We start from the raw sequence: 21,207 nt of genomic DNA, 5'->3' as shown, positions 1-21,207 counted from the left end.
CCCTTGTGCTATCTTAGATGACCCCCCCTTCCATTGAGGTGTTCTCCCTACCATGACAAAGGTGGATAAAGGTGGAAAGATTTCATGTAATCCATGGACACCAGTGAAGATCACAAACCATTGAAGAAAAAAGGTTCAGAGCACTGTCTAGTAGATGACCCAACTCCCAACGTTAACGTGCCTAGGATACCACAAAGGTTGCATGCGAGCGAACATGCAATTTCATTCCCTGACATTAGATGGCGCTTAATGTAAAACAGAAATACTCCTGTACACAAGGTGGCGCTGCGCAACTTTACGCTTCTTAAAGTCGCTTTTCACTCAGAAGAAGAGAGCAAGTATTTACGCGCTTGTCAGAATCAAACAAAGAAAACATGAATATTTCGGGGATATTTTAGAATGTCCGTCATTATTTCTTCGCGGCAGTGTAGACGCTACCTGGCGTCTATCTTCTTCGCTGGTATATGTGCTCAGCAAGGCAGTTTTGTGTTTGAGCGCCCCCAAGTTGTGTTTTACTGTAACTTCAGAGGCTCTAGACACGTGTGCAAAAGCGGCATTCTCATTGGTCGAATAGATTTTGACGCGAGGCGTCAAAAAAAAAAAACGAACCCGAGGCGTTTTTTTTTTTTTACGCTTTGACGCTTGGCGTTTTTTCGCGTCGGTGTGCACACTGACATTGGTGCCCTTTGTTTAGTCACGAGGCGTTAAACGTCGGCGAAAATCGCGCGCAAAATTCTTCTCGGTGTGTACGGGCCTTTAGGGATGGCCGCCGAAGGGCGCGGTGGAGTTTTGTCCTCCGTGACTGCTCAATGAATGTTTCACACAGATGGTATAAGTTTTGCCCTGGAGGTTTTTGCTTGCCACACACATGCATCACCTACCACCTCTGATATGTTAATTTATTCACGTTGATTTTTATGTATTCTTGTGTATTTACATATGCCTATACCCTTTTGTTTTCGATGCAGAGCCGATATGTCTATACTGAAAATCTTCGTGAAGTGGGATATGGTTGATGATGAGAAGTGTTCTGCTGACTTTCCGTATATAATTTTGATATGACAAACAGGGGGGTATGTGAAGAATAGTTAGAAACTGCCTTTAACTTTTATTACACTAATGGTTTAAACTTAATTTACTAAGCATGTATTGTCATCTCAAAATTATATTACAGGAAGACGACACAGCCAAGCTATTGTTCTCGAAGTTTATTCTCATCCTCCCTTTTTTCTGTGCATGTGTGATGTGCTGAGCAGGCCTCAGAGTTATCTTCACTTTAGCCTTGGAGTTTCTCTCGTCTCTTCGTGGGCGTGATTTTCACACGGGGTCCATCGGACGATCTTCTGAATATGCAAATGCAGGGCTTATATACCAAGCCCATTTTCCCGTTTTCTTTGTTTAGACTTTGAGCTCCGTTGTTCGGACTCTGATGCCACAACCCTGTTCATCTGTCTGTAACCCTGCGTACAAATTTGTGCTCTTTGTGCGGAGTAAACCTACAAGAAGATAAGTGTCTCTGAGTCATTATTCATTTATTTCTTTGTGCAAGAAACTGACGGGGTACGAACTAATATTTAATACAGTCCTTTCTAGAGAATCCAGAGGTATATGTAGAAACCAAATGTTCCTGTGAAATTTACTATCTCACTACCTCATCCACTGAGGCTGCATAATACTCCCACCGCCATGCTTCACTATGTAGTATGTCATGATGATTTTTACCAGTCTACAAGGAACTGTATTAGGAAAAGCTTTGCTTCATGGAGATCAGAACCCATTTTGTTTGTCCAAAAACAGAGTGAAACACATGAAGGAAAACAGATTTAATATTTTAGATGTAGTCAGAATGATTCCCATTTTGGTGCAGACACTTTCAGAGAGTCAGGCCTCTCTCCTGGAACAGCTCAGCCAGCTTCTCCTCCAGAACGGAGTTGGTTCCTTTCAGGTTCCTCACCACCTCAGAGGCCCACACGAAATATTCGTGGACGCGTTCGCTGCTCCAGCCTGAACACAGTTATGACACTCATCAGATGAACTCATAGAAACATGCCTCACTGAGAAGATTCACTAGACCTCTTTGAAATTGTTTTTCTCCTGGATCTTTTCTCAGCCATAAAAAAGGTATTCTGTTGGAAAATGTGTTGCTTTAAATGGAGCCACATTTGTAAAGATATGCATTTAAGGGAGAGATGAGCAGAATTGTGGAAGCAGTTTATGCCCATAAAACACATACAATCTTCTCATGTAACCCTTGTGCTTTATTGTGCACTTTATCCCCCCCCCCCCGATCTGTAGAACTCTGCAGTTCATCCAGAGGGATCATGGGCCTCTTGGCAGCATCTCTGATCAGTCTTCTCCTTGTTCGACCTGTTAGTTTAGGTAGACGACCGTGTCTGGGTAGGTCTGCAGTTGTGCAATAGTCTTTCCATTAGCTCCACTTGAATCTCTGTTGTGATGCAATGTAGACTAAACTTGAGTGAACAATTATAAGCAGTTTCCACTTTTCCAGTTTAGGTCAAAAATCCCTGAAAAGCTAAATGACAAAAGCACTTGAATGTTTTCTGTGAGGTTTTAGACAACACCACATCAGAGAATGCCGTTTCCATAGTGATGATATCATATCTGTACACTGAAACAGGAAACTGGTGAAAAGTCCCAGAGAATAATAATAATAATACCAAACGGCTCCCAGCAGCAAGGAGGCGCGGTCTCAGAAATGAGAGTGGGGAAACGGTTGTCCTGAAAGAGCCGTTGGTCCTCTGAGTCTGCACTTTCATTATACCAGAACTGGTCGCACAACTCTTGTTTGGTGAGAAGGCGGCTTAAGTGGAGGAGTTTAAGTATCTGCTGTTTCCACCAGTGAGGGAAGGATGGAGACACAAAAAGGGGCAGTGGCTGCACAACATTGGAAATGGCCCATGCCATACGACACATTCTTTCACAAACGTTTTTAGAAACAGTCTGCATGTCAGAGAGATGATTTTATACACCTGTGGCCAGAATAAGTGATTAGGACACCAGATTCTGATCACCTGGGTGGGGGAACCAATACTTTTGGTTATATGGTGTAGATTGACTAAGTGTCAGTCATTTATTGACGTCATCTGAGTATAAAAGTGCATCTAAAGTAACAGTAAGGGGCAGCTGGCTCTCCTCTCTTTTTTTAAGTGATGCTTCTTTTGACTACAATGTTTCCCCTAAACTAGCAGTTGCCATTGAGTCACTGGAAAGGGTTAGTGTAACCATGAGTGACGGGTCAGTAGAGCGTCAAGCTTTCCAAAGTACGACCATAGTATGCAGCACATACGGCAGCCCCCCTCAAACCTGCTCCCTCTACACAAACACAGAGACCGTGGCAAAAACAGTCAGTGCAAAACACGATGTGAACAGACGTCTGGTGGAAATCATTCATTCTCTCCAGATGGGAACTAAATCCGGACTGACCCACAGGAGTGCAGCGGTTCAGGTCCCTCAGGTTGTAGAGCTTGTCTGCCAGTTTGACCAGTTTAGCCTGCCGGCTGCACTGGGCTGCGTGCTCCACCTGCACCCGCTTCCGCTCCCGCTTCGGCAGGCTTTTGTCGTCTGTGACTTCCTGTACGATTCGAGCAACAACCGGGCCAAACTTTGCTTCCAGCTCCGTGGGGGTGGTGTCCGTGTCCTCCACCGTGTCGTGCAGCAGTGCGGCCTGCAAACACGGACGGCGTGAGGATGGAGACATCAATGCAGACACTAAGACACGGCTGCAGACATACCTGCAGCACCTCCACGTCTGTCACACCGCCCTCATGGCTCAGGATCCTGGCAACACCTGAGGACCAGAAACACCATCCACTGCATGAGGAGACACGCAAGCGGTCTGATGACAGGTTCAGACTTCTATTTATCAGTTCTATTTCTTACTTCTATACTTCTTCCTGACTTCTTGGCACCTTAAACTTCTGACAGTTGTGTTCATTTGAAAAGAAAATATTACAGCTAAACTCAATCTAAGTCCAAACTAAACGAAGGAGACTAAAGCAGAAAATAAAGTTCAAGAACTTTTCCCCCCGATTAAGCAAAACAAACTAAATCTAAAGTTTGAAGAAGGAAAACTAAACACAAAGACTCAAACCTGAACCCGAAGACGAAAAACGGAATCCCCAGTGTGTGACTGTGTGTGTGAATGTGTGTGTGACTGGGTGAATGGGTCTGTGACTGTAAAGCGCTTTGTCCTTGTAGGAAGAAAGGCGCTATATAAGTATACGCCATTTACCATTACCAAGATGGTAACGTCAAGAACGGAAAAGTCAAACCGGAAAATAAAGAATTCAAATCTGTTGATGGGAAATCGAACATGAAGATATATAACGAAACTCAGGATGGAAAAAAAGCCAACATCTAAAATTGAGACCAAAAGATAAGAAAATAAACCCCAAAAAAACTGAACACAAAACTTAAAAATATTAACGAATGTAAATATCCTACTAAAACAATGCTTTGCTTCACTTTGAGCATGAGCAGTGATTAATAACACATAGACGCTATTGATGTGCAGACGAGACAGATCAAAGTGGAGCTGTGTGACGTCATACGCACCGATGGGGTGGTTGATGTACGGCGTTTCCTCCGGGTCTTTGCGCCGCTGTTTTCGATGTTTGTCCGCAGCAAAGTTAACCGTTTCTATCAAGATTCCCGCCTCAGAGTTCATTGCTGCGGTTAATAGATATTTTCTCTTTTAGGTCCGGTTTTCTTAGACTTACAGTCTAGAATTACAGTCTAACTTAAGAACTACCCGATGTTTTTTAGGAAGTGCCGCAAGCGGGAGCTTCGATCAAAATAACAAAAACGTTGTTGGTGTAGCCAGGAAGTCTTCTTTATGTGGACATAAATAACGTATTAATTACAGGCAAGCTGAATTTAACTGCTTATAAATATAACTGTCAAGCGACACTTTTAGAAACTGCCGAAGGCTTGAATCTCCACCGGTGATTATTGTCGCTGCTCTCCACCCGATCACATTTGCCAGCGCACATCCTGTGCTCCACTTGATCTTTCCGGTGGGGAACAGATCTCCAGGTGATTGGTTCCACTTTATGAGCTACGGAGGCGGAACTCACAGATCGAGACATTTATGCTGTTAATGATCGATTAACGGAGAAATGTCTACAATAATTTGTAGATGTTAAATGTTTCTTTATTGATAAACAAACATTATATTCGTAATCACGTTTCGTTCCTGTGAAGCAGCGCTCGACCTCCGGTCCCGGCGGTCCACTAGCATCCTAGCTAGCCCCAGTCCTGCTGCCCGCTCTCTGCTGCCAGGATGGCCCGCAGGGACACCCCCGGGCTCCCGGACTTCTCTCTGCTGAAGCGGCTTGCCAGGGACCAGCTTGTTTACCTGCTGGAACAGGTAAGTGCGTGAATCTGTGTGGAGGTGTGCGTGTTTGCTGGACAAAAAAGGTCGAAACAGACTTAGGACAGTTTGTCCACAGAGGCTTCTTTTTGAAGCCTCTTTCGAACCAGCCGTCCTCCGTGAAGAATGGGACTTTGTCTTAAGAGTCCACTGTTCTTCAGCGGACCTTGTTGGTCCTGGTCTGGTGACGTCACATCCTGTTTAGATGATCAGCTGGTGGGGAGCAGAGAGCCCTGTCTGTTGATGAACGGATGTAGAAATCCACCTTTTCCCACGTCCACATTTAAATGTATAGTTAATATCTTTTCTTTGTTGGTTGAGTTAACGGCCTGGTTGCTGTTGTCATGTTCTGACATCTTCCAGAGTGGGGGACAACCCAATATTCAGGTTCCTGACTTGTCTTTTCAGAGAACCTGGTTCTTTTGTCCGTTGCATTGATGTGACGAGTGAACTTCAGCCATAAGTGGGATCCGATGTGTGGATGTAGTTCCAGTGAGGACTGCCACTGCTCTGTTTCTACTTCTTCCACACAGAGATCGGCTCAGGCTGCAGTGGGGGACGCTGCTGACTCCTCATGTGTCCAGCAGCTGGTTCTTCTTTGTCTTTTCGGGTCCGTCACTGGTGTCCAGGCTCCTGGGGTTTGTAGGGAGAGGCAGAAAAACGTCCTCCCTTCTCAGAGATGCTCCGGGTCCATTTGAAAGACACCTAACTCCAGATCCAGACTTCAAAACAGAGGGAGACCTTTACCAAAATGTGGACATGACCAGCAGTCTGTTGTGGGTGGATATTTTATGTGGATCTCAGGACCCACAGATGAAGTTTCAGCCTGAATCAGATGCACCCATCTGGGTGCTGTGTGAGTTTTTGGGCCTAAAGAGGGCTGTAAACAGGAGGAGCCTTGAGGGACATCGTAAAAATTTTATCGGGAAGTACTTGTAAGTTGAACATAAGTTACTCACACTTCTGTCGTACGGGTGTTGCTGACGTACAGAACACTTACACCACACTCTAGTAATAGTATGGAGCGAGTATGTGCTCCCTACTGAGCATGTGCAGATGTGGGTGTGCTACGCCGTATACGTCTGCAGGACATTTACCCAAACTACTCTGTCTCCTTTCCCATTTCTAACATGCAAGGAGTGTGCACATGTCACGTGAACAGCACCAGTCTGCAGGATTGGCGAAAAAATGAAATGTTTTCAACATCCCTGTGTCTGGAATTCTTTACCAGTGCTTGAACCTTTGTGTGTGTGTTCAGTAGGAGCTGTCACTCACAGCATGCCTGTGGAGAGAATGTGGCAGGAACGTTTTCTTTCTATGCTGTGACTGAACGCTCTAAGACTGTAACGTTTGGTGCAGGCCCTGCATGTATGAAGGTAAAAATGCTCCAAAAAGAACGCACCTGTAGATTCGATGTGAGAACTTTTAATATAGAATGTGAAAACTTGTGCATCAAAAATCTGCATCTGTGTGTAAAAATCTTCTGCTGTGAACTGACAAATTTCCATTAGCATGAGTTCATTTAGAGTTCCAACTTCAAATCTGTGATTCCAACTGCTCAAATGTGCTTCTGCGTGAATCTGCTGGCTCAAATCACAAGTGCGCTACAACTGCGCTCTGAATTCTGACACATTCCTTGCGAGAAACTTGTCTAAACTGATCTGTGTCCGATAATGGGACTAGGGGGGGGAAGGAGGGTTAGAGGAGGCGGAGTCGACCAATCAGAGTGCAGGATTCGGAGAACTTGGTAAAGTTAGAAAAATTTATTTTTTTGGTAAAGTTAGAAATATCTTCACAGATTCAGACTTCCTGCTTCAATAACTCTTCTGATAAACGTTCAAATGTGACAGCAAGTCTCTCAATCATTTTGTATTAACACAGAGAGTGAACTACAAATGCATTTCTGAAGAAAAACTCAGGAAAATCATCTTTGTTGTAGCAGGACAACAGGGCCAGGGCAATTGAGCAACTTTATTATAAAGCATATGGATTAACATTTGAAAATATATATATATATATTAGATTAGATCAACGCGTTCCCCGCGACATTCCAGGCGACGGCACGGCGGAGCGCGGTACGCGACACCGCGCCATGCCCTCGTCCAGCGGGATCGTCGGCCTCTCCTTCCTCCGTGGAGCTCGGCGGCTGGCAGCGGTGTGACACCGTGCTACGCCCTCGCTCAGCCGCGCTCCGCCGAGCCGTCGCCTGGAACGTCGCGGGGAACGCGTTGATCTAATCTAATATATATATATTTTTTGTAGGTGTGTCACGTACAGGTGTGTCACGTACAGGCGTACCCTGTACAGGTGTGTCAAGTACAGGTGTCTCACGTACAGGTGTCACGTACAGGTGTGTCACGTACAGGTGTGTCACGTACAGGTGTGCCCTGTACAGGTGTGTCAAGTACAGATGTGCCCCGTACAGGTGTGTCACGTACAGGTGTGCTACGTACAGGTGTGCTCCGTACAGGCGTGTCACGTACAGGCGTGTCACGTACAGGTGTGTCAAGTACAGGTGTGCCACGTACAGGTGTGTCACGTACAGGTGTGCCCTGTACAGGTGTGTCAAGTACAGATGTGCCCCGTACAGGTGTGTCATGTACAGGGTTGCCCAGTACAGGTGTGCCCAGTACAGGTGTATCAAGTGCATGTGTGCCCTGTACAGGTGTGCCCCATACAGGTGTGCCACGTACAAGCAAGTCCCATACATTGGTTTCCTCAATTCAGACCAGAATCCTTAGACTGAAGATGTGTGGATCCTGATCTGCTACTTATTGTCTTCTCAGCTGCCAGGAAAGAAAGACTTGTTCATTGAGTCGGACCTGATGAGTCCTCTGGATCGGATCGCTAACATGTCGACCCTAAAGGTGAGCAAAGGTTCAGCCCCTCCCCCACCCTACAGCTGACTGTCCTGATGGAGGTCTTCCTCATTAAACCTTGTCTTCTGTCTAACAGCAACATGACATCGTCAAACTGTACAAAGTGGAGTACAAAGCAACAGTGAGCCTGTCCGATCAGTAAGACCCCCGCCCTCCCTCAGTTTAAACCCCACCCACCCCGCCGTGACCCCTGACCCTGTGTTTCTAATGTCTACAGGCTCTGCTTTCTGATCAGACCCAGAATCCAGACAGTGAAGTGGATTTGTGGTGAGCGCCCCTCTGTTTCTGTTTTAAGACTCTAGAACAGCTTTAAGGAGCATGTTCCAGCTTCTATGAGTCCTTTTTGTCCCTCTTGTATGTCCGTGATTGGAAAATTTAAAGTTCTGTGACCTCTTATCCTTTAGCATGGAGGTCCTGGGGGTCACATGACCTGTGCTGTGGAGCTGTATCTGGACTATGGATGAATGAAAATGCAGATACGTCGTCCTGATGCTGCTTCTCTGTCTCATTTCTCAGATGTGGTCAATGCAGACAAAGCAGTGGGAAGGTTCAGAAGATACAAGATCATCTTTACCCCTCAGAGGGTAGGTCTGCTGTATAGTCTTTACCCCTCAGAGGGTAGGTCTGCTGTATAGTGTCAGTCTGCCCCAGGGCAGCTGTGGCTACAACAGTAGCTTACCGTCACCTAGTATGAATGAGGAGTGAATGAATAATGGACACAATGTAAGCACTTTGACTGTCTGGAAAAGCGCAGATAAATCCAATCCATTATTATTATTATTATTATAGTCTTTACCCCTCAGAGGGTAGATCTGCTGTATAGTCTTTACCCCTCAGAGGGTAAATCCGCTGTATAGTCTTTACCCCTCAGAGGGTAGGTCTGCTGTATAGTCATTACCGCTCAGAGGGCAGATCTGCTGTATAGTCTTTACCCCTCAGAGGGTAGATCTGCTGTATAGTCTCTACCCCTCAGAGGGTAGGTCTGCTGTATAGTCTTTACCCCTCAGAGGGTAGGTCTGCTGTATAGTCTCTACCCCTCAGAGGGTAGGTCTGCTGTATAGTCTCTACCCCTCAGAGGGTAGGTTTGCTGTATAGTCTTTACCCCTCAGAGGGTAGGTCTGCTGTATAGTGTCAGTCTGCCCCAGGGCAGCTGTGGCTACAACAGTAGCTTACCGTCACCAAGTATGAATGAGGAGTGACTGAATAATGGACACAATGTAAGCACTTTGACTGTCTGGAAAAGCGCAGATAAATCCAATCCATTATTATTATTATTATTATAGTCTTTACCCCTCAGAGGGTAGATCTGCTGTATAGTCTTTACCCCTCAGAGGGTAGGTCTGCTGTATAGTCTTTACCCCTCAGAGGGTAGATCTGCTGTATAGTCTTTACCCCTCAGAGGGCAGATCTGCTGTATAGTCTCTACCCCTCAGAGGGTAGGTCTGCTGTATAGTCTTTACCCCTCAGAGGGTAGATCTGCTGTATAGTCTTTACCGCTCAGAGGGCAGATCTGCTGTATAGTCTCTACCCCTCAGAGGGTAGGTCTGCTGTATAGTCTTTACCCCTCAGAGGGTAGATCTGCTGTATAGTCTCTACCCCTCAGAGGGTAGGTCTGCTGTATAGTCTTTACCCCTCAGAGGGTAGATCTGCTGTATAGTCTTTACCCCTCAGAGGGTAGGTCTGCTGTATAGTCTTTACCCCTCAGAGGGTAGATCTGCTGTATAGTCTTTACCGCTCAGAGGGCAGATCTGCTGTATAGTCTTTACCCCTCAGAGGGTAGATCTGCTGTATAGTCTCTACCCCTCAGAGGGTAGGTCTGCTGTATAGTCTCTACCCCTCAGAGGGTAGATCTGCTGTATAGTCTTTACCCCTCAGAGGGTAGGTCTGCTGTATAGTCTTTACCCCTCAGAGGGTAGATCTGCTGTATAGTCTTTACCGCTCAGAGGGCAGATCTGCTGTATAGTCTTTACCCCTCAGAGGGTAGATCTGCTGTATAGTCTCTACCCCTCAGAGGGTAGGTCTGCTGTATAGTCTCTACCCCTCAGAGGGTAGGTCTGCTGTATAGTCATTACCCCTCAGAGGGTAGATCTGCTGTATAGTCTTTACCCCTCAGAGGGTAGGTCTGCTGTATAGTCTTTACCCCTCAGAGGGTAGATCTGCTGTATAGTCTCTACCCCTCAGAGGGTAGGTCTGCTGTATAGTCATTACCGCTCAGAGGGCAGATCTGCTGTATAGTCTTTACCCCTCAGAGGGTAGGTCTGCTGTATAGTCTTTACCCCTCAGAGGGTAGGTCTGCTGTATAGTCTTTACCCCTCAGAGGGTAGATCTGCTGTATAGTCTCTACCCCTCAGAGGGTAGGTCTGCTGTATAGTCTTTACCCCTCAGAGGGTAGATCTGCTGTATAGTCTCTACCCCTCAGAGGGTAGGTCTGCTGTATAGTCTCTACCCCTCAGAGGGTAGGTCTGCTGTATAGTCATTACCCCTCAGAGGGCAGATCTGCTGTATAGTCTTTACCCCTCAGAGGGTAGGTCTGCTGTATAGTCTTTACCCCTCAGAGGGTAGATCTGCTGTATAGTCTCTACCCCTCAGAGGGTAGGTCTGCTGTATAGTCATTACCGCTCAGAGGGCAGATCTGCTGTATAGTCTTTACCCCTCAGAGGGTAGGTCTGCTGTATAGTCTTTACCCCTCAGAGGGTAGATCTGCTGTATAGTCTTTACCGCTCAGAGGGCAGATCTGCTGTATAGTCTCTACCCCTCAGAGGGTAGGTCTGCTGTATAGTCTTTACCCCTCAGAGGGTAGATCTGCTGTATAGTCTCTACCCCTCAGAGGGTAGGTCTGCTGTATAGTCTTTACCGCTCAGAGGGCAGATCTGCTGTATAGTCTTTACCGCTCAGAGGGCAGATCTGCTGTATAGTCTCTACCCCTCAGAGGGCAGATCTGCTGTATAGTCTTTACCGCTCAGAGGGCAGATCTGCTGTATAGTCTTTACCGCTCAGAGGGCAGATCTGCTGTATAGTCTCTACCCTTCAGAGGGTAGGTCTGCTGCATACGCCCCGCGGTGCTGGGTCTGAGTCCTGATGTTCTCCCTCTCCCACAGTTCTTTGCATGTGAGGCGGTGCTGGAGGAGGAGGGCGTCTTTGGCGGTAAGCTTCTCTGCATGTCTGCCTGGAGGCAGGAATGCCGGTTCCAGGTGCTAACACAGTCTCCGTGTCCGGACAGACGTGACCACAGACGAGTGGGCCTTCTACCTCCTCCCCCTTGATGATGACATCTTAAGTATGGAGCTGCCTGAGTTCTTTCACGACAATTTTCTGGTAAATAAAGTTCCAGTGCCTGTGTGGACTATGCAGGACGTACATCTTTGTCTGAGCTGCTCCTAGAATTGTCAGAGTTGTTTTCAGGTCTTCTAGATCAGTGTTTTTCGACCAGTGTGCCGCAGCACACTAGTGTGCGGTGGGAGATGGTCAGGTGTAGGAAATGACCCATTCACTGACCTAAAAACATTTCCATCTCCAGGATATCAGCTCTGTGTTCATCCAAACAGGCCCTGATAAAACACTGAGTAGTTAGGAATATAAAATACTTTTTTCTTTGTGTTTATTTGATTCTATTAAAGACATTTTGATAAGAATGACGGTACCACAATTTAGCCGTAGCTTCAGCTGTTTTAGGAAAAGTCCCGCCCCTTTAACTGTCTCCACCAATCATTCTTGGAGGCTCAATCACATGTCATCAGTCTGACCAATCAGAAGTGGTTAAAGTCTTCACTTCCTTGTTCTGATTTTGCTCATAAAGTCTCTCAGTTCCAACAGAAATACCAGCTAAAGCTCGTCTTTAGCGGTGTAGCTTTCCACAGAATCCGGTGTCAGACCGTGGAACAAGTGAGCGAAACCATGAAGCTCAGAGAAGAGAGTCTGTCTGCCATCACTACATCTCCCATGATGCATTGGGTCAAAGTGACAGCGTCTCAGCGTACAATGAGTCGTCCTTGTTAAACGCCTTGAAACCACAACGAACACACATTAAACAGTTTTTAAATCTTCTAACTTAACTTTTATTCCATCTTTTAGAAAAAACATCTGCAGCTTCCAGCTTTTTCTGCCACAATTATCACAAAAATGTATGAGATCATGGAGGGACTGTAGATCAATACAGACTATGACTTTCTCCTTTTTTTTTTTTTGGATGCTGGTGTGCCGCAGGATTTTTGTCAAGGTTAAAGTGTCCCGTGGCTCAAAAAAGGTTGAAAAACACTGATCTAGACCTTTCCATTTCAATTAAACACCTCACAATAAAGCTTTTCGTAACAGAACTCTCTATTTGGAGACAGGATTTGTTTTTGTAGGTATGGCTGAGATGACAAAGCCTAAACTATCATTCTGTCTTTTGATTGGCCCATACTGTTCAGGGATCCGAACTGTAAACAGAATCAGAGGTTTGATGTGTTTGTGGTGGCAGGAATGCCTTCTCCCTGTTCTGGTTCTCACATCCATTGACTGTTTAGAGAACTGGACCGGGTCAGTGGGTCATCACCCCTAGACAATGGCTTGTTTCCAGTTCCAATGAAGTAAAGTGCGTTTTTCTTGATGTGGATGCTGCTATGTTGAAGCCAGATGATGTCAGTAAGCAGAGATTGGTCTGAATCAGTCGTGTTACACTCATTCAGTCCACGTTTTCTGTACAGTCAATGTGTTTCACATTAACGTTTAGTGATGTAGTTGTTATCAGTTGTTATGCTCCCAATAAATATGTCAACAGTCTACAAAGGATTTTTTTTAACCTTTTCCCTCATTTTTGTCTTGAGTTCAGTAGTTGTAAAGCTGCCAAGCTCAAGTCTTCTTTTCAGAATACAAGTTGAACCCCTGCTGTTTTCCACCAGGAAGTCAGAGCTGGGCTTTCACATCAGGATTTACGCTGTCTCTCTTCCAGGCAGGAGATCAGCGGTGGCTGAGAACAGTAGGGGGCGCTCTGCACCTCCTCCACTCGGTTTACGGCCCGTTCTCCAAGCTGTACGGGATTGGCTCCTGTTCCCAGGTGCAGCGAGTCTTCTCCGCCCCCTCCAGGTTCTCCTGGCCTTTTTTCCGCTGGCCTGAAAAGTGTTTCCGTCTTGACTGCAGATGACGTACGAGTGGTGGAGGGAGCAGGTGGAGCAGGGAGAACAAGGAGCTCGTCCTGCTGAGATTGGGAGTGTCTTTCTCATTGACCGAGGTGGGACGGTTGATCCTGGAGGGGGGGTCCTGATGCGCGGCTCTGCCTTATCGGCTTCTCCTCTGTCTCCTCAGACGTAGACTTCGTCACTCCTCTGTGCTCACAGGTGGTGTACGAGGGGCTGCTGGACGACATTTTTCGGATCAAGTGTGGTTGGTGTTGGTCGTTGGACAGTTGACTTGGCTTTGACTCTGATGTGTTTGTGCTCAAACCTGCTCCATGCACCTCAAGGTTACCTTTGAAACTTGAAAGAGGCGGATGCTGGTTCTGCTGCTTCTTCTCTACTTTTCTGCTTTTTTGTTGTTTGTCTTTCCTCTCCTTTTTGGTTTCCTTTGGTCCTTTCTGTTTCTTCTTCAGTTTTTCCCTGACTCTTCTCTGGTTGCTCTGTGCTTCTTTTGGCCTCGTCTTCTCTCCTCACTGGTTTTCATCTTTGTGGTTTGTCTGCAGGCTGCGTGGAGTTTGGTCCAGACGTCACCTCCTCTGACAGAAGTGTGAAGGTCATGCTGAACTCCCAGGATAAGGTGGGCTGGGATGGGAGCTGCAGCTCCTTCTCTGTGCACACTCTGGACTGATCCTGTCTCTTTCTGCAGGTCTTCAATGAAATCCGAAACGAACATTTCTCCAACGTCTTTGGTTTCCTCAGCCAGAAGGCCAGGAACCTGCAGACTGCATACGACGTGCGTGAGTGTTGTGAAACCCGTGGTAGTCAGTGAGCCGCTCTGACGCTGTGGTGACCCTGCAGAAGCGTCAGGGGATGGACATCAAGCAGATGAAAACGTTTGTGTCTGAGGAGCTGAAAGGACTGAAGCAGGAGCACCGGCTGCTCAGCCTGCGTAGGTTTGAGTGACAGGCTCCACGGGGTGACACCAGCAAATGCGTGCTGACCTGCGTTTGTTCTGCAGACATTGGTGCTAGTGAGTCCATCATGAAGAAGAAGACAAAGCAGGACTTCCAAGAGCTGCTGCAGAGAGAACACTGTGAGCCACTGATGCTTTTGCCGCTGAGCTTCTCCAGAGAGGCTGATTGAAACAAGCTTTAAGGCTTTTTCTTCTTCCTATTGGTTTTTAACGTCTGTTTCTTCAGGTCTACTTGAAGGCTTTGAAATCCGTGAAAGCATTTCCTTCATAGAGGAGCACATCAACAGACAGGTGAGTCCTCGTCGACACGGTTAGGAGATGAAACTCCACAAAGTCCGACCCCGTTCCTCCGTTTCCTGCAGATCTCCATGATGGAAAGCCTGCGGATGCTGTGTCTTCTGTCCATCACAGAGAACGGTAAACACTCACTCCTCAAAAAGGGATGGGTTGTTCTTGTTTTTTCATGATTCTGCTTCATCACAGGACTGCTGCCCAAAGACTATCGCTCTTTGAAGACGCAGTACCTCCAGGTACGTTCTTAAAGCAGCTTTATGAGTCCAATGAGGTGGACATCAACTTCTGCAATGTCGGCTGTCTTCAGAGTTATGGCTTTGACCACCTGCTCACCTTCTCCAACCTGAGGCAGCTGGGGCTGCTGGTGGAGCAGCAGGGGGCGGAGACGCTCACCGTCATGGAAAGCAAAGTGGGAAAGCTGGTCAACGACAAAACGGCAGGTACACCAGTCCTGATTAGTCCTTCAGACCAACGTCAGATCATGAAAGTCCACTTTGAGGTAGAAAGTGTCATCATAGCAAAGATCTAAATAACGGGGGTCCACACGGCTTACAGAAGATTCATGAAATGTTCACAGAACCTCTAAGAACAATGGAGACAAAGCTTAAGTAAAAGGAAAGAAAAACCAGTTAGGCAGGACTGTAGAGAACAACAGAAAGGAAAAAAGAACATTTAAAGAAGTAATAGAGTAAACGGGTTAGTCATGCCAGTATGTAGTGCAGAACCACGGAGGAACAGCTGTTCATTTCTCTATAGAAGGCTCTGGAAAGTTGGCTTCCTGGAGCCAGCAGCTACTTCCTGTTTGAAACACGAAGGGGGGAGGAGTCACTCAGTCCAGTTCTCATGTACAGTCAATGGTTATGACACTGTAGTGTACAGTATTATAAGTCTGTGGTACTTTACACAGACTTTTTTTTAGTGTGGAGTTTTGTACATAAATTTTGTAAAAATACTCTACAATTGTTCAAATCTAATTTGTTTATTTGTATAAAGTTCTTTACTTTTATTTAATGCATATTGTTGTATAGAGTTGTATGAAAGTCTTTGTTGTATTTGATCTATACATCTAAGGCTACGTTCACACTGCAGGCTGAAACGACCCAATTCCGATCTTTTCATGACAGTCTGAACGACACAGATCCCATCTTTTCAAATGCGACCGCCGTCTGAACGGCCAGGCCACCTGAATCTGAATCGTACGTCATCGATACGCTACAAACGTCATCATTCTGCGTTGAAGTAGGCGGGAACGAGAACATAAACAGCAACCATGGTGGACGATGCTGCTGAGACCAGTCAGTGGAAGGGAAGTGAGGTCACCCATTGGATTAACATTTGGGGTGACAGCTCTATTCAGGACAAACTCCAGGGCTCTGATCGCAACCGGGCGGTTTTTGAAAATATTTCCAGCTAAATGGCCGAGCGAGGTGTTGAACATTTCCCGCAATGTTTTCTTTCCTCCGTAACACACAACATGAATGCGCCCCCACTGCCCCCCCCCCCATTCTCTACCTCGCTGCATGCGCTCTCTCCTCTCTCTTACACACACACACGGCCCCAGCACACACACATCCCCATTCCACTACAGTGGGTCCAGACGACCCTGCCTCCATTGCCTTCTTAAAATGAGAAGATTGTAATTGATCTGGCTCCTTTGTGAAAATAAATGTAATAATGCAAAAAGAGCTCAGCTGTTGACAACACTGATGTTGACATCCATTGCTAACGTTGGCTACTTCCACAAACAACAGTGACGTCGTTCACCGTTGAGGACTCTTCTGCGCATGCGGGTCACTTCTGGGTCATTTCAGGGTCACACTGGAGATCACAAAAGTTCGGATTTACTTGGAAATGTGAACGGTCTTGCAAAAAAATTCGGATTTTTTCAAAAAATCTGAATTGAGCATTAAGCCCTGCAGTGTGAATGTGGCCTAAAGTTGCTGGAAATTTATATTTTGGGTTGTTTAAAGTTGTGTGTTTTGTGTAGTGTTTGTGTTAAGCTTCTTAAACAGATGTTTGTGTTGCAGGGAAGATCACAGACGCCTTCTCCTCTTTGGCTAGGAGAAGTCATTTTCGGGCTCTGAGCCGGAAGCTGAATTTGGTAAAGCACACGCCTCTCTGGTCACGCCTTGCTGGATTTTGCGGGGTTGTAAGAGGCGGAGTCATTTTTTCTGGCAGGTGCCAAAGTCGGATGAGGAGTATGACCTGCGCGTTCCTAAAGACATGGCTTATATCTTCAGCGGTGCCTACGTGCCTCTGAGCTGCAGACTCATCGAGCAGGTGAGTCCGGCAGCGGCTGACCGGGGCGGGAGCGGTCCAGACCCCGGCTCATCTTCCTGTTCTGGCACAGGTGCTGGAGAGGGACGGGTGGGCGGGGCTTGAAGACGTCACCAGGCTCCTGAATGGCCACGAATTTGCTGTGACAGGTGAGAGCAGCAGAACACGGCTGACCGATCCTGCAGGTTTACCTTCATGCCTCTCTGTCTCCAGGGGGCAGCAGAGCTGAACCCAACAGCGATGCCCAGCGCCTGGTTCTGGTCCTGTTCCTCGGAGGATGCACCTTTTCAGAGATTTCAGCGCTGCGCTTCCTGGGCAGAGCAAAAGGTGGAGACGGTCTTAGTACACTTTACCTCAGTGGCTTAAGTGCTGTCCACTTCTACCAGACCCTTGGGGGGCATTGAACAGTTTTTGTTACACAGAGTCATGGATGAAAGCTGGACCCTAGACGCCTGTTCCTGTAAGTGTCTGTCCCAACAAGAACTTGTTCCCATAGAAACGGGTTTTCGTAAAGGCTGACTTTGGTCATTCAGTCAGGAATCCTTCTAACCCTGCAGATGTGGCCGTGACGCATAGCTACCCGCTCTTTGACCTACCGTAAGGCTGTGACCGTTTACGCCAGTCAGCTGATTCTGACACAGAAAAGCAGCTTTTCATAACCGACTCTGGGCCGATGATTTCTGTACTTCACTACTAAGTGTTGCACATTAGCAGAGGCAGCTTTCTCCACTAAGGTTTTTCAGTGTTCCCTTGTTCATCGTTTCAGAAAGAACTGGCTGTTTTAAGGCTGGAAACTCCTCACACACACTTTCTCAGACAGACATGAACTTTTTCACACTTTTCTCTCGTTTAAAGAGTTAAAGTTCCATCCTTCATAGAAAAATATGTCCAGTTTTTTAGAATAGAAGCAAAGATCTGATCTGCATCAAAGATTCATGGAAATATGTGCAGGAGACACAAATGGGATGCAGCCAATCAGGATGGAAAACGGTGCACTGTCAAAGATATTTCTAAAAAGCAAGCAGCATTGCACTACAAAATGTCTGCAAAAGGTGTACCGCTATACCACTGGACCACTGTGACGGTGTAAACGGTTGTAGAGTTACAGCAGTCCAAAGACTGTGAAGACTGGAGCCAAAACTCCGTGTTAGAGGGTTCAGTGTCTTTGCTTTAGCCTTAGACGCTGATTTGAAAGTGTCACTAGGTGCGTGCGTGCGTGTATGCGTGCGTGTGCTCGTGTGTGTGCGTGTGGGTGTGCGTGCGTGCGTGTGTGTGTGCGTGTGTGCATGCGTGTGTGTGTGTGCGTGCGTGTGTGCGTGTGTGTGTGCGTGTGTGCGTGTGTGTGTGTGCGTGTGTGTGTGCGTGTGTGCGTGTGTGCGTGTGCGTGCGTGTGCTACAACAGACCCTGTTCAGGTTGTACCCTGACTACACCCAACAGTGGTCTGGATAGGCTGCAGTGACCCTGTGACCCCGAAAAGGGGGGCTTAGAAAATGAAGGGGTTTTACCTTAAACTGCATAATGTCTGAATTAAAAAGATGTTTTATTTCTACACCAACTAAAGTAATGATGCTTCTGAAGACAGAATGAATCTCAAATACAGGCTGGTCCTTCAGTTACCGTTGCAGACATGTCAGCCCCCCCCCCCCCCCCCCCCCCCAGTCAGATTGTAATTTCATCTCCTGTTTGCTTCCAGGTTATAAATTCATCGTTGTCACAACTGCAGTGACCAACAGCTCCAGACTGTTGGAGGCTCTGCTGGGAAACCACGCCTGACTCCACCCTCAGCCGCCCCTCTGGGACCGGTCCGGGTACCCCTGTACAGGATCCGCTGTGGATCCATGTGGGTCTGTCTGCCTCACACTACAGATGAAATAAATGTCTTTAGTAGCTTCATTAGCTCACCTGTCTTCAAACCATCATCTATACTGAAGTATGGAGACAGAAGACTTATTATGGGATCTCAGGCTGAATCCAAATGGCTTCTCCATCCCCCTACATCGATCCCGTAAGGAACAAAGAGCCTTTTCAAATGCTGACATTAATCACTCGATGACATCATCAGTGGTCGCCGGTCTTCTAGTTGCTACCAGCGCTCAGAAATACAGAACATGGGTTTTATAGCTTCAAAAAGCCATGCAACATCGAAAACGATTCATCATTATTGATCATTAATCAGACTTACATGTAAACGTCTGAGCTTCAGAACACACCACATAAAGAAATGCCGCTCTCCTCCACGCCACAGCGTGACAGGATCACCCCACTGGTGGAGGGATACCCATCCCTGAGTCGCTGCGTCTCCTCCTTAAAAACATCAAATGCCCCCACAGTTGGAGAAATGGGGAGGAGCCAGAAGGGTAGGGGATGAATTCAGTTTCGGCCCGAACTTGAACGTTTTATCAACGTTTTTAACTGGAAGTTGGAGTGTGATGTGAAACAGGAAACATAAACTTCCTCTTTGTTCAAACCACAGGAACTACTTTGTCTTCCACCTGTAAAAGTGATGTGTAATCTGGTTGGATATAATCCCAGGAATCACGAGTTTAGTCTGACAGGATGGACAAAAGACTAGAATGACCGATAACCTTATAACGTCTGATGGAGCATTTAAACACACTTAGGTGCAGGAGCCAGGCGGGGGGGACACCAAAAGGCTTTGCCCCTCCCATGTTCTTGGTCTTAAACAGCCTGTAACATGCAAAACCAGTTTTTCAGATTATTATTTGTTACCTTTATTTGGGAGCCCTGGAATATTGCAATGTTCATTCCTCTCCTCCTCATTCCCATCCAAGCGGTTTTGGATCCATTCACGCATCTCTGAGTGTTCCTCTACAAACCGGCTCTCTGAGCCCCTCCCATCCCACCAGGACGAGCTGACGTGGATAAGGAACCGCCCCTTCCAGGAAGAGTCTGCTGCCAGCCCCGCCCCCAGGCCAACACCGGCTGCCCCCTGACCTGCTAAACATTGGCTCTGTCCCACGATTCACCAGGAAACTAAAAACAACCTTTTCCAACTTGCATATTTCCTCCCATAACTTAAAATTCCTGGCCTGTTTTAAAGTGCATATTTTACTGTACATTTTATTGCTTTTTTAAATTATTTTTAACCTTCACTGTTTTATGTACGGCGACCTTGGGTTCCTGGAAAGGCGCCTAACAAATAATATGTATTATTGTAATAACTTTATTAATAACGCACACCGGTTTCCTGAGTGGTGTTTGACATAACACTTTAAAGTTTGGATGTTTGTTTTCCGGAGAAAAACCAGGCAGACTATGATGATGTCATGAAATGGGCGGCACCCAGACGGAGAGAAAGTCGGAGCCTCAGAGAGCGAGTCGTCTTACTTATGGTTAGGAAAGAACCCAGCAAAATACTCAAACTAATCTTTAATTAAAAAAATGTTTTTAAAGTACCAAAATTAATAAATAATCAAATATATGGATGTTGTTTACCATAAAAGGCTTAAGAATAATATGCTACAGGCCCTTTGATGAATGATGAATAGAGAATAACTGTGAGCTGTTAGTGAATGTCTTAGTTTTGTTATTGTTTTTTTTTTTTTTATACATATGTATAACACTTTGAGTTACATGTGTAAAAAGTGCGTTATCAATAAAGTTTGATTTGATTTAATTTGAGGTAATTGGAATGATTTGCATTTCAATCATCTTAATAAAATAACTTCTGATAGAGAAAATGAATGTTTTAACTGTGAGAAACAAACTAAATCAGTTTTTTCAGGAAATGTTTCTTAGATCCAAAGGTTTAAACTGACAGCAGAAACGACGATGACTGTCGGATCTGCACAGAATCAGACAGTTGACCTGAACTGTCCTCTCTGTAAACACCAGAAACTATCAGTCACCCATTGAAACTGATATTACTAAAAGGTTTTGGACAGAATGAACACGTTTTAGAAATCACACATTTGATTCACACTTTCACATGAAATTTGAATCAATCATATTTGGTCTACATGAAAAGAACACAAATTCAAACATAAAATTATAAGTAATTTTTCACAAATCAGGATTTTCTTCACAACTTTTTTCCCTGTAATAATTAAAGAATTATAAACTTTATTTACATATTATTTCTAATTGTCTAAACAAAAAGCCATTGAAAACTGTCGGTCTTTGAACATATTCAATGTGGTTTACAATGTTTCTGTTGTTCCTGTCGTTCTTGTTCTCTATGTTTTGAACAATAAAGCATTTACAAAACAAAATCGGTAAGTGTTGCTTGTTTCATCCACCGGCGCACACCGCTGCTCTTTCAGGGGTCAGTTCGCTTC

General features: G+C 46.0%; 2 protein-coding genes across 6 annotated transcripts; one reads left to right on the top strand and one right to left on the bottom strand.

Annotated features, from left to right (window-relative positions):
• Positions 1-1,808: 1,808 nt before the first annotated feature.
• On the bottom strand, positions 1,809-5,040 carry hddc3 (HD domain containing 3). Its single transcript, XM_004084841.2, has 4 exons — positions 4,576-5,040; positions 3,753-3,808; positions 3,445-3,685; positions 1,809-2,004 (listed from the first exon to the last, which is right to left on the bottom strand). The coding sequence occupies exons 1-4, from the start codon at positions 4,685-4,687 to the stop codon at positions 1,874-1,876; spliced, it is 540 nt and encodes a 179-aa protein (XP_004084889.1). The 5' UTR covers positions 4,688-5,040; the 3' UTR covers positions 1,809-1,873.
• On the top strand, positions 4,950-21,141 carry vps33b (VPS33B, late endosome and lysosome associated). Of its 5 annotated transcripts, none has more exons than XM_011493175.2 (24): positions 4,950-5,055; positions 5,227-5,389; positions 8,179-8,259; positions 8,348-8,409; positions 8,489-8,538; positions 8,788-8,855; positions 11,370-11,415; positions 11,492-11,586; positions 13,202-13,306; positions 13,390-13,480; positions 13,555-13,632; positions 13,928-14,001; positions 14,071-14,157; positions 14,223-14,313; positions 14,383-14,457; positions 14,564-14,628; positions 14,700-14,754; positions 14,821-14,867; positions 14,939-15,071; positions 16,659-16,732; positions 16,810-16,911; positions 16,982-17,057; positions 17,122-17,235; positions 18,603-21,141. In XM_011493175.2, exons 2-24 carry the CDS (start codon positions 5,303-5,305, stop codon positions 18,680-18,682), a joined length of 1,836 nt encoding a protein of 611 aa, XP_011491477.1. In that variant the 5' UTR covers positions 4,950-5,055; positions 5,227-5,302; the 3' UTR covers positions 18,683-21,141. The 5 variants fall into 5 exon arrangements, 4 of the variants coding, with proteins under 4 accessions (XP_011491477.1, XP_004084888.1, XP_020555939.1 ...); XR_002288896.1 differs by having other exon boundaries at positions 5,054-5,389; positions 18,603-18,753; positions 19,702-21,141; XM_004084840.2 differs by having other exon boundaries at positions 5,054-5,389.
• The last annotated feature ends 66 nt before the right edge of the window (positions 21,142-21,207 follow it).

Source organism: Oryzias latipes, chromosome 3 (genome assembly GCF_002234675.1).
Source record: "Oryzias latipes chromosome 3, ASM223467v1".
Lineage (NCBI taxonomy): Eukaryota > Metazoa > Chordata > Actinopteri > Beloniformes > Adrianichthyidae > Oryzias > Oryzias latipes.
The sequence above is the reverse complement of the archived record's forward strand: the minus strand, read 5'-3'. Positions and strand labels throughout refer to the sequence as shown.

Coding starts and splice junctions, on each gene's coding strand:
- hddc3 (XM_004084841.2), bottom strand. CDS start 4,687: ATGAACTCTGAGGCGGGAATCTTGATAGAAACGGTTAACTTTGCTGCG. Junction 3,809..4,575: donor GTACATCAACCACCCCATCG/GTGCGTATGACG, acceptor TCTGGTCCTCAG/GTGTTGCCAGGATCCTGAGC. Junction 2,005..3,444: donor GAACCGCTGCACTCCTGTGG/GTCAGTCCGGAT, acceptor AACTGTGTTCAG/GCTGGAGCAGCGAACGCGTC.
- vps33b (XM_011493175.2), top strand. CDS start 5,303: ATGGCCCGCAGGGACACCCCCGGGCTCCCGGACTTCTCTCTGCTGAAG. Junction 8,856..11,369: donor TCATCTTTACCCCTCAGAGG/GTAGGTCTGCTG, acceptor CCTCTCCCACAG/TTCTTTGCATGTGAGGCGGT. Junction 17,058..17,121: donor CCACGAATTTGCTGTGACAG/GTGAGAGCAGCA, acceptor CTCTGTCTCCAG/GGGGCAGCAGAGCTGAACCC.